At 41.6% G+C, this 12476-nt stretch overlaps 1 protein-coding gene across 4 annotated transcripts in view; it reads right to left on the bottom strand.

Annotated features, from left to right (window-relative positions):
• Positions 1–11572, bottom strand: part of znf385d (zinc finger protein 385D) — a 135870-nt gene extending 124298 nt beyond the window's left edge. Inside the window, exon 1 of one of the 4 annotated variants that reach the window (XM_024258628.2) lies at positions 11148–11572. In XM_024258628.2, coding sequence (XP_024114396.1) covers positions 11148–11169 — 22 coding nt within the window. In that variant the 5' untranslated portion in view covers positions 11170–11572. Of the gene's footprint in view, positions 1–1652; positions 1690–11147 lie in introns of those variants that run through there. The other 3 variants (XM_024258627.2, XM_024258626.2, XM_036215833.1) reach the window with 3 other exon arrangements.
• Positions 11573–12476: the final 904 nt, after the last annotated feature.

Raw genomic sequence — 12476 nt, 5'->3', positions numbered from 1 at the left:
CCACGTCAGGTACCCCCATCCATTTCGCATATGGTATCATGAATGGTACCGGTTTGAGTCCGATACTACGTCTGGTACCGCATCCGGTTTGCGCCTGGCACAACAGCTGGCACGGCATCAGATACCGCGTCTGGTGCAGGGTTAGGGCGTCCGGTTTGGGTTCAGGCCTCCCGGGACTGGAATGGTTACAGGTCATGGCCCGGGGGAGGGGGGGCTGTACTTTAATGGGAACAGCCAGCATGTCTAAAAAGACGAGCTGGGGACACCCAAAACTTCAAAAAGTGACGCGGAGGGGTCCTTAACCTAACATCAATGACTTGATAGAGAGAATGTGTTGTAGATGTATATTAAGGTATTTTAAAAAATATATTTTCTTGATATGAAAGGAACACTGCAATTTTACAATTAGTTTTATCTGTGATTTTCTTCACAGAAGACTAGTAATCATCAGTCCAAGAAGTAAAAAAACATTTATCCAGTTTCCGTTCCTCCACGGGGCACAGTCAAAGATGCCCAGACTTTCCTCTCCCCAGTCACTTCCTCTTGTTCCTCTGGGGCGACCCTAAGGAGTTCCCAGGCCAGCAGAGAGACGTAGTCCGGTAGTCTTCCCCGGTGCTTCCGCCTAGTGGGACATCCCTGGAACACCTCCCCAGGGAGGCGTCCAGGAGTCATCTGGACTAGATGACCAAGCCACCTCAACTGGCTCCTCCAGAACCACCACCTTAATGTGGTGGAGGGGTTTGAGTGCTCGAGTGATCACAGGAGCTATGTTGATTTACCCCAAAGATTTTGCAATGTTGCCCGGATTAGCATCACCGGGGCCCCACCCTGGAGCCAGGCCTGGGGCTCACACATCCTCCTATGGGCCTCGACAGGGTCAACCAGTGTGGGATTGCTCTCCAGTGGGCCCGAGAAGAGCTCAGAAGGGACCGGTGCAGTGCGGTCTGGGCGACAGTCGAAGGTGATTGCCTCAATCTACAGATTAGAAATAGAAATTTAAATTTCTAATAGATGTTTCTGTGCCCAGTGAGTTCAGCCTGTTTGAAAATTCTCCAAATTTGGCTTCAAGGTTTGTGAAATATTTCATACAATAAATTATGTAATATATTAAGTGTCATTTTAATTTGTCATTTAATTTGTTATTTTTTTCAAACAAATTAAAGCGTAAATGTTTTTATATTATTACAAAAATGGCCCCATTTGTTACAACAAAAGGGTTTTACGTGTTAAATGTAGCCCTCGTTTTTCAAAAAGAGGGAAAAATCCCAAATGTTTGCATTTGATGATGGTATGTTTATGAAATGTCACCACATTCCCAATCAAACATAAATGTTGTATCCCAAGATGCTCCTGATTTCACCAAACATTCTTCCTGAAAGTATCTCTTATAATTTGAGCATGAACAATTATTATATTATATATATTTACAACAACCTTTACTATGATACTTCCGCCACAGGCTATCATTTAAATACTAAAAATGAAGAGAAAATAACCATCTAAACTCTGATGCTTTAACACAAACTGAAACCTTTTTTCTCTCTCTCTTGCTTCACTAAAAACCTCACAGGCTTTCTTTTTTACTTCCATTACATTGAATTATTCTCAAAATGGAAATATTTTTATGACGTCTCAGAAAAAAATCCACTCACTTCTATCTGGAAGATGTTCTCCTCTAAGCTCCTCTGCCAGCTGAAACACATTCATCACTGCAGATCTTCTCCAGTGGGAGGATCCCAGCTAACGTTTAATTAAATCCAGGTGTTGCTTTTATCATTCTTTGCTGCTTATCCTGAGTATTTTGTCATGAAAAACAACAAGCTCCATGTAACATCTCAGAGAAACCAATTCCAGCTGAAAGTGTGACTGAGGAGGACGGCAGGCGCGTTAATTCTGAAGTTATTCCGTAATCAAGCGGCGGCTTGTCAAAGAGGGAATCTGTGCCACTGGCAGCAGCAGCAGCAGCAGCAGCAGGAAGGTAAACGGATCACCAAAGCTGCTGCCGTTGCTCCTGAGGGAAGCCTAAACGCTTCAAATAAAATTTACAGAGACTGATCCTCCTCCAAGCCGCAAATACCGAACTCAAGAGGACCCCCAAAACTTATCAGGAGCTGTTCTCCGGGGACCGCCGAGCTAACGTTCCTGCCAGAACGACTCCGATATTTCACTTTGGAGCGCGATGGTTGACCAAAAACTTGGTGTGAAATCAGAGGATGTTTTTTTATCGTCTTTTTAGCACAACACTGATCCACAGTTACAACTGCAGCAGTGCACTTCAAAATAAAATTCATTTTCACAAAGCAAAAGATCCCAATCAACAAAAAAAAATATATATATATATATTGGGACTGGTAAACTGGAGGTCCACATGATCATGAAACAGTCCTTCATGGAGCAAACAGTTCAGGCATTCCAGAGGAAAAATGACAACAAGTTTGCTTTGGATGTAGGTTTGTCTCTGATCCACAACAGAAAAATGTTCTGCATTTGTCAGGATGTTACAGTCTGGCAGACGTAGAGCTGACTTACTGTCCCTCTGACCCAGAAACCGGGCTCAAGGTCAAAGATGTCACCAGTATTTTACCTATAACCTCTGAAATGTTTCTCCAACAGGACAACAGTTCCAGTCGCTGATTTGAAACAAACGAGTGATGTTTGAGGCTTCATCTGAATCTGTGGTTCACTTTATACTGTAAAAACTTGCCTTTTCTGTAATGTGGTTCACTCTTTAGATCGTTTTAAATGCAACTTTGCTGTTTTTTTTTCTTTTAACAGCATCCTGATTGGCTTTAGACCGTGTTCGTTAATCCTTCTGCCGTATCTCCTGAACAAAATGCTCTTTGTTTTCATTCTATAAACTAAACTTTTCTTTTCTATGAGCGTTCAACTTTGAGAGTTTAAACAACAGAGAAAAGTGACTTTTATAGCCTTAAAACATTTAGAATCCGAGGATTCCGCCTATCATAAGTTGTTTTATCCCGCGATAAACGAGGGAACACTTTGTTCCTTTTGCTGCTTCCAGATCAAACAGCTAGGATCCTCATCGAGAGTCGCAGACAGGTTTACAGGTTGGATTTCTCTGCTGCACCTTAATACAGCCGCTGAATTAGTATAATGTAGATCAGGGGTGTCAAACTCAATCGCACAGGGGGCCAAAATCAAAACACACCTTAGTTTGAACGTTAAAACTACATTTTTAAAACTTTAAGACTGTAACTTTTTAACAAAACTATGAACTAGATATATGGCATTACCTGTGATAATGCTAGTGTGAATGCTATAAACTGAATTTAACCACTGAAGATGCTGAAAATAATAACTAAAAATGCTGAAGCTAATAGCTGAAAACTCTGAAGCTAGCTGAAAATGCTGATACCTCCAAAATCCTGATTCTTTCTCCTTCCAGTTCACCAAAGACTCTTTTAGCTAATTCTCCAATGTTTATTGATGTGATCAATACATTCAATTATTGGTTTCTCAGAGTTCTTGATAAAATAATCAAAGCTAACATCAAAATGCTCTTTCATTGATTTACAATCCTTTCCAACTGCGGTCAAATGAGCCGCCGTTCACATTTCCGTGGTCACATCAAGAAGCTCCGTGGAGTCTGGTGGAGATTTTCCAGCGTTCTCAGTCCTGCTACCGTAAGTATTGGATGAAACTCACACCAAAAATCCAGTGATGCTGATTTGACCACAGAAATGTGAACGGCGGCTCATTTGACTGCAGTCAATGTGAAGATACCATCTTCTCTTCTCCAGAACCTGAACTAGACACTAGGAACAGATGAGGGTTTAGTGCATGTGCAGCAGAGCTGTTGATGGAAAGAAGATCATTCATTCAAACAGAGTCTGTCCAAGACACTTTGATTGATTTAAAAGGAGAAATACTCAGAAATGCAAAAACAAAAAAAAATTCATATTACATTTGTTGCCTTTCAGAAGAAAAATGACTCACAGACATGTTAGAAACTCAAAAAACAGGATCTTCATCGAAGGGTTCTCTCAAGTCTGTTTTTCTGTTACAAAACAACAAACTGAGCCGACGAGCTTCAACACATTCCTGCAGATCCTCCAGCCCGACATCCGTCATCATTATCAGCAGACAAAAACAAAAGGCAGGAGAGGAAGAACGAGACCGTCACCCTGAAACTCGAAACTATGCGCTCATGCACGGTCACCGCTGGTCACCCACACAATTTAGGACAAAAATGCTAATATTTGAGTTTGAGTTTCTCATTTTGGTTTGTGGAAGACGAGAGAGTCAGGTAAAAACCACAGGAGCCGTCGCCTGCTTAGCATGGAGTGTCGCTCGGGGAGCGGCGGCTCGGTTCTGAGGGGCCTGCAGGTCACAGTCATTAAAATAACTGGTGCACGAGCGCCGGCGCTGCTTGCAGCTCTGTCCTCCACTCCATTCTCCACGTCTGCGGCATTTGTTCGGATTAAGATATCAGTAATCAAAAAGAAGACTAAAGGTCACGTGAAGAAGAGCGGGCCACCAAACAATCCCCCCGCAGCTCATTTGTTTGCCCGCCGGGGACCTGTGAGCTTCCCGCAGACACTGACACAGGCAGGTAAAAAGCCAAATCGCTGATTTAAGGAGGCCGAGTTTGTCTATGCAAATTCAAACCGCAGATATGTATTTCAGACCGCACAGAGCTCTGCAGAGAGCTCAGCCTGCAGCTCTCAAACAACAAATCTGAAACCAACTCCTTCCAGATGTTCAAATAAAAGTTAAATCCCATAAAATGGGAAGTTATTAAAGCCTGATTTATCTTGAGGACGTATGTAAATAGTGGCGTCTGCAGTTCTGTCCTTACCAACACGCTCAGCTGTGTTCACTTGTCGGGCTTTTATTGTGAAAACAGGTGAATGTTTTGAGAATTCCTCTTCTTCTGCTAAAGCTGAAGGGAAAACACATCAGCTGGGATACGAGTCAACTGAGCAGTGATGCACAGAAACATTAGCGGCTGAATCACCAGCGCAAAATCCTAAAAAAGAAAAAATAAAGGCTTAAATATTTAGTGAAATCAGTGTGAGAAAGTGAAACAGCGCCGATCAACAGGCAAAAGAAAAGCGGCTGCGTGGCTCAGTGGGCTAGGTGAAGGGCTGGCAACGCAGGATCCCTGGGTTCGATTCCCAGGGTTGTCCACTGATCCCCACCCAGATTGGGTCCCTAGGCAAGACCCTTGACGCTACTGCCTAACTGGGTCCCTGTATCCCTCAAGTACAGGGTTGCGTCAGGAAGGGCATCCGGCGTAAAAACTTTGCCAAATCACTGATGCGAAACAGTGGGTGCTGTTACGCTGTGGCGACCCCGAAAGGGATAAGCTGAAAGTGAACTACATTGAATATGGTACACTGTAAAAGTGAAAAATTGGATCAATTAACAAAATGTCATTAAACTGTTACATTCAAAAATATATTTTTTAGCAAATTAAATGTTTAAGTTGAGTAAACCATCAACTCAAAAATGTAATAAAAAAAGGAGAAGAATGTGAACGTGAGCTATGTCCAAAATCCCTCCCTAACTACTAAAAACTATATAGTGCCGAGCTATCTAGTGCTCTAAATTTTAAAGGTAATTCAGATACAATGCTCACTATTTTTCCTTTGTTCCTCCAAACGCCGGATATGACGTCACCGATTTCATAAAGTCAAAATCGAATCAGTACGAATGTTTCATGATGTTATTTATGACTCCACTGTGTTCTGATGGTAGATGGTTTATTCAAAAATTACATTTAAACATGTTTTTTTTGTTGAAAATTGTTCAACCCCAATGCATTGTGGTCTATATTCGCTAACCTAGTGAGCATCGATGCATGCTAGTTTTTCGCAAAGACTTCTGGGAGATTTCTAGTGCACTCGATTTTGGAATTGGTAGATTTGGACATCACTAGAGCCTGGAGAACGCACTATATAGAGACTAGGGGGGAATTCAGACTCACTCTTAGTGAACAGAATATAAAAAATTGGTGAAATAAACTCCTAGATGAATGCTAAAATAGAGAAAATATTACAGACCAGATAAAATAAGGCTTAACTAATCAAATATATTGGGAAAAAAGCAACAAAATCTAAACAAGAAAACTGTTGTTCTACTTAGAAATAGTAACTTTGAAGTTTTTTTTTATCTGGTTCTGAGCTGCTTTCTGTTTTTTACTTGACGTTGATTAAATCTGTCATAAATTAAATGCATTTATTGATGCTGAGGGACTTTAAAGATAAAAATGTGCTGAAAAGTCCCACAAAACAATCAAATTAAAACTTTCTTTTTAACTCAGACAGGAGCTTTAACCAGTTTTGACCTAAATCAAGGATCACGTATGTAGTGTAGTCTCAGAGGAACATGAAGGAGGAGGATCGAACCCGCTGACTGACTGACTAAAGGTCATCTGGCCAAATAAACAGTCAAACAGACACTGGTGGTAATTGATTCGGGACAAGCGGCTGCAGCTAAAGAGCCGCGTTTCCCCCCCAGGAGTGGCGGCAAATGAAAGCCAACCTTCCCTGAAGGAGATGTTGCTCTGGACATGTAAACACTTGTTTATGCCGTCTGCTGATTCCGGCTTTGGGGGTCAACCTTGTAATTAATCAGATTACAAACCAACTGCTTGATGCACATTCAGCCAGTTTTACAGCTTTCAGAGCTGGAGTGAAAAGAGTTCGTCTGTTTTTAATGACGCTCAGACGTCGGCCTCAAACTCCGACTGTCCTCTGAGTTAACCTTCCTGCAGGATTTGTGCATCTTGGTTTTTTTACTCCTGCAGTGTTATGTGGAGAGCAGCAGTGGTGGGGGGAGTAAAAATGATGTCTGGAGGACGCCGACTGGCATTAATAATTAATCATCATCTTGCACTGGCTCTCCTCCACCTCCCGCCTGGTCGTGGTGTCCTCGGATAAGATCTGTCCAGAGAGGCTGCGGGTCCACTCAGCCAACCCCCCAACTCACACAAATCCAATTATGCGATAAATCTGGATTGCACTGAAACTCATTCCTATGCTGACGAGGTTCCAGTTGTGATTAGCACCTTTGTGTTTTCTCGCCGTGTGCTGATTGTGTTTGCTGACCCTTAACATGCAGACACAGCACTGCAACCACGGATACTTACAAAGACTTCAACATGTTTTTAGACATTCAGGATGTTCGAGCAGGTTTGAAGTTCAGTTTTTGTTGTCTCATTAGGAGCACAGATCTAGAAATAAAGAAATTATCAATAAATTGAGTAAAAATTAATTTACTTCAAACTCTTAGCAATAATAATAGGTGATAGTAATAGATATACCATGCAAAATCAACTTTTTGAGCCTTTAAGTGTTTTATACTGCTCATTCCTCACTATAAAGTGTATAAAGTGTTTGATTCTTTCACACATTTCTTAGTAATTCCCCTAAAAACCTATAGTCTGAGCACCAGCGCCTCTCAACCCATGAAAACAAGTGGGTTCTCACAGGGTGATGTCACAAAGTAAGATCCGCCCCTTTCAGGAGCTACTATAGGGGTGTCAAACTCAATCTCACAAGGGGCCAAACTCCAAAACACACCTTAGGTCACGGAACGAACAGGATAAACGTTTATTGAACACTCTAAAACTATTTTTTTTTTTACTTTAAAACTGTAATTTTTTAACGAAATTATGAACTAGATATATAGCATTACCTGCTATTATGCTAATGTGAATGCTGTAAGCTGAATTTGAAGATGATAACTGAAAACACTGAAGCTGATAGCCAGCTAAAATATTAGCAAAATGCCAAATTAACCTAAAAAAAGCTTTAAAAAAAAAAAAAAAAAAAAAAAGCTTACCCAAAACAGTCCGCATGTAACTGAAAAAATAGCCAAACTTCAAAATAACCTAAAAAACAATATTAAAAAACCTAAATTAGCCACAACAGCCAGTGTATAAATGTTAGTCTGACTCCAAAACAGGCTAAAAAAGCTAAAAAAAAAAATCTAGGTTAGCCAAAACAGCTAGTATGTAGCTGAAATATTAGTCGAGCTCCAAAATAAATCTTACTACGGTCTACGGTAAACACATTTATATCTGCACAAGTTTGGATGTTATTGGTGTTGGTTTTCGTGGGGAGACATGAAGACACGCTGCCGAGGCCGGCTCTAGGATGACGTCATGAAATGGGTGGAGCAACAGGTGGAGCCTCAGAGATCGAGGCGTCTTACTTACTTACTACTTATTTTATAAATAACTTATTCTTTAGTGTGCTAAAGGTAATATATGATCATATATATGGATATAGTTTACTCTGAAAGGTTTAAAGTCCCCCACATATTTTTTAAGTTTTTAACATGTCTGTGTGTCATATTTTTGTTTTTACATTTCTGAGTATTTCTCCATTTAAATCAATCAAAGTGTCTTGGACAGACTCTGTCTGAATGAATGATCTTCTTTCCATCAACAGCTCTGCTGCACATGCACTAAACCCTCATCTGTTCCTAGTGTCTAGTTCAGGTTCTGGAGAAGAGAAGATGGTATCTTCACATTGACTGCAGTCAAATGAGCCGCCGTTCACATTTCTGTGGTCAAATCAGCATCACTGGATTTTTGGTGTGAGTTTCATCCAATACTTACGGTAGCAGGACTGAGAACGCTGGAAAATCTCCACCAGACTCCACGGAGCTTCTTGATGTGACCACGGAAATGTGAACGGCGGCTCATTTGACCGCAGTTGGAAAGGATTGTAAATCAATGAAAGAGCATTTTGATGTTAGTGTAACGAGATGAAATCTTTTTTTAATTACACAAAATATTGACTGTCTAAGTTTAGTTTCTCCCCCTGAATTCAGCATTGGGTAACCCCTCCTTAGTTTGTTCTTCTTCTGTGGTTTCTTCTATATATGTTGGGCGCTCGCTTTCCCTCTCCCCTTCCTGTTTTACTGTTCGGTGGGAGAGGAGCTAAAACGGGCAGCTAACACGCGATTTCTGTGTCTTTCCTTTCTGGAAAATTGTCAGATCCGCAATAAATGGAGGTGATCTCCGAGGGTGCTGCTGTGCTTCCACGTCTTTCTTCCCCATAAACACAACGCAGAATCGATCCGGTTACATTAGCTTTGATTATTTTATCAAGAACTCTGAGAAACCAATGATTGAATGTATTGATCACAGTCAATAAACATTGGAGAATTAGCTAAAAGAGTCTTTGGTGAACTGGAAGGAGAAAGAATCAGGATTTTGGAGGAAGTTCTGTCCATGAAGATCTTGACTTCCTCGTCCAGCTGACATCCGGATCAGAACCATACGGCTGGACTTTACCGATACTGCTTAATGATGAAGATTTACTTTAGCGAGACACAGGGCTGCTCAGCTCCAAAAGCCACGCCCCCTCAGAGGAGATTTTGGAAACTGAGGCTTCAGATCAACATGAAAAATGTCTTTAAGACGTTTAGGTTTCAGGGATTTTGGCTGAAAACTTCATCCTCATAAGTAAAACACTAATGGGAACGATTTTTTAAATGAAAAAATTGCCATGGGGGGACTTTAAGATTAGCATATAGGTAAAAAAAAAAGCCTCAAGTTTTACTTTAATTTTTGATTCAATTTTAACAATGTTATTTTAAAGTTGAAAAAGTTAGACTAAAATTCATTGTCATTATTCTTAAAAAAATATATCGATTTATGTTCTAGAAAAAATGTTTTAATTCCATGTGGATTTATCAAGATGTTATTCTTACTTTGTTTTGTTATAAAATGATTTATTTCCACTGATTATATCCAGTTTTTATCACTGATTAACAACAATTTGGTTCATAAAAACCCAAAATTAAACAAACCATTTGCTTAGAACTAGCAAAAATATGTATATAATTGGGCTGTATAGCATTCAATTCATAATAATTCTATCTAACAGTTAGCCTTTATTATTCGTACCTCCTTGTTTTCTAGATTTTAACATTCATTAGGGGTGTAGTGATTCATCGACCCCTAATATTTATTATAAGATTCCTTGATAAGTAAAAATTACTTTAAAATGATTACTTTTTAGTGATTTTCCTCTCCAGATTCATCTTTTCCTCCATCTTTCAGCAGCGTACTCGGCTTCAAGTAGAATCCTTTCACCCCAACACATTAGGTGGAGTCTGAAGGCTTTGAGACCGACTCAGCTCCACCATCATCATCATCATCTTCTTCTTGTTTGCAAACAGGCGTGAAGCCGACCAACAAACAGCTGTGAGGGAATCAGATCCAAACACGCTCGATGTTTGAAACCTTTGGTTTCTAACGGCTTTCTATTCTTCAAAGAGGTCAGGAGTCAGGAGATGTTGTAAATCACTTAAACCGCAGGAACAGAGAGGGGGGGGGCAAATGATGGTATTAATCTTTTAAGAGATACCATCTACCTTCTCCTGCTGTGCACTCAGGTCTGCATGCATAAAAGCGAAGACAACTTTCCTCCTGAAACCTTTTCAACCTCTTGTTTGGTTTTTACGTGAAGCCCCAGAGACAAAAGCAACATCCCAAATCTTTGGTCAGAGGTCCCAGCGTTCCCCATCCATCCATCCATCCATCCATCCATCCATCCATCATCCATCCATCCATCATCCATCCATCCATCCATCCAGACCTCCCTTTTCCTCCACCTCCAGCTGAGGCTGTCTCTGCACCTGACAGCTCATTCATTTGGAGGCTGCTCAGGAGCAAATCCTTCCCGCCGCTGCACGGTCAGTAACTCCACGCCGCTCTAATCCCCAGAAAATAAAGACAAGCCTTCCACTTAACAAATCACACTCTGAAAACTCTGGAGTTCTGCGTAATTATCCGTCCAACCCCAGACAGGCGTGAGAAGAGCACTTAACTAAAAGTCACACTAAGTCCTCCAGAGCTTCTTCTTCCAGCGGTTCTCCAGCCTCCTAACTCGGAGAGGACTTGGATTCCGGCAGAGGATCAGGGAGGAGTTCACCTGAAGAGAGGATTCTCCGGCTGGAACTCATTTGAATGTGGAAGAGGCTGGAATGTGCGTTTTCCGCCTGTGACAGAGCACACTTGAGCGGCTCTCCTGGGTCAGGAACTTCACGCTCCTTTTCTTTAATGGAAACCAGAAGAAGTGGGATCGCACGTGTTTGCGGGGTCAGACCCCCACCTGGGGATCAGATGATGGATGTAAACATGCACAGAACACAAACGGACTCACCGAAGAACATGCTGCTCTCCATCGCTCCGACAGCTCAGGGGTTTGCTGTATTTCCTCCGTGGTGCCCGGCTGGTGTTGGTGTGTCCATGTGCAGCAGCAGCCGGCTGTGCATGTCTCCACACTCCTCAGAGGCGTGTGCGTCCGTGCATGTGTGTTCAGTCCGCTCTTCAGCTGCACGCCGCTGCTCTGTCAAGCTCCAGATCTGCCTCTCTGTCTCCTCTCGCACCGGTCCTCCCCTGCCTTCTCGTCCCTCCCCTCTTCCTTAGCTCTTCCCTCCTCCGCCGCCTCCTCTCCACTCACTGATCCTCCTCTCTGCTTTCACTCTCAGAGGGTTCTATCTGCGTTCTCCAGCCTCTCTGTTTGTCTCCCCTTTGTTTCGTGTGTCAGAGCTGCTCCTTCTCCTCCTCACTCCTTTGCTGTCACTTCTGTCTTTCATCTCCTTCTTGCTCCTCTTCTTCATCTCTCCTCTTGACTTCACAGCATAAACAGAGACGGCTCGCCAGCCTTCATCAGATCAAGTTGGTAAACAGGCAGATTTCAGATTCAAAAACTGCTGAGAGAATTAACATGTTTCTGCTGTTACAGCTGCAGATTCACTGTTTTGATGACTGTCAACGTCATTTTTAATTATCAAACCATTAAGTCTCTATTGTTTTTCTGTCGCACCTGCAGGTCAGGAGTTAGAGGAACAGAAAACCAAAAAAACACTAATTTACTGACCGTGAAATGAAACTTCAGCGTCTTCCTGAAATAATGTTACAGCAGCTTTTAAAATCCTGGAGAGTTCTTTAAAAAAAGGTAAAAGATGAAAAAAAAAGTTTGTTATTTTTTTCAAAGCTTTTTGATTTTGTAAATGTAAAAAAATTGGATGGATGGATCAATGGATGGATGGATGGATGGATGGATGGATGGATGGATGGATGAATGGATGGATGGATCAATAGATGGACAGATGGATGGATGGATGGATGGATGGATCAATAGATGGACAGATAGATGGATGGATGGATGGATCAATAGATGGACAGATAGATGGATGGATGGTTGGTTGAATCAATGGATGGATGGAGGGATCAATGTATGGATCAATAGATGGACGGACGGATGGATGGTTCAATAGATGGATGGACGGATGGATGGACAGATGGATGGATGGATGGATGGATGGATGAATGGATGGATGGATCAATAGATCAATTGATTTTAATGACTGTTCTTTCAGTGCATTTTTGTAAAGAAATAAGTTAAACTTCCTGAAGTAAACTCTCTGAACCTGAGAGGAGCTTACTGTGGATTGAAGATTTTTTTTTTCTTAGGACATTGAAGGTT

The sequence above is a fragment of the Oryzias melastigma genome, linkage group LG16 (assembly GCF_002922805.2).
Source record: "Oryzias melastigma strain HK-1 linkage group LG16, ASM292280v2, whole genome shotgun sequence".
Taxonomy (NCBI): domain Eukaryota; kingdom Metazoa; phylum Chordata; class Actinopteri; order Beloniformes; family Adrianichthyidae; genus Oryzias; species Oryzias melastigma.
The sequence above is the reverse complement of the archived record's forward strand: the minus strand, read 5'-3'. Positions and strand labels throughout refer to the sequence as shown.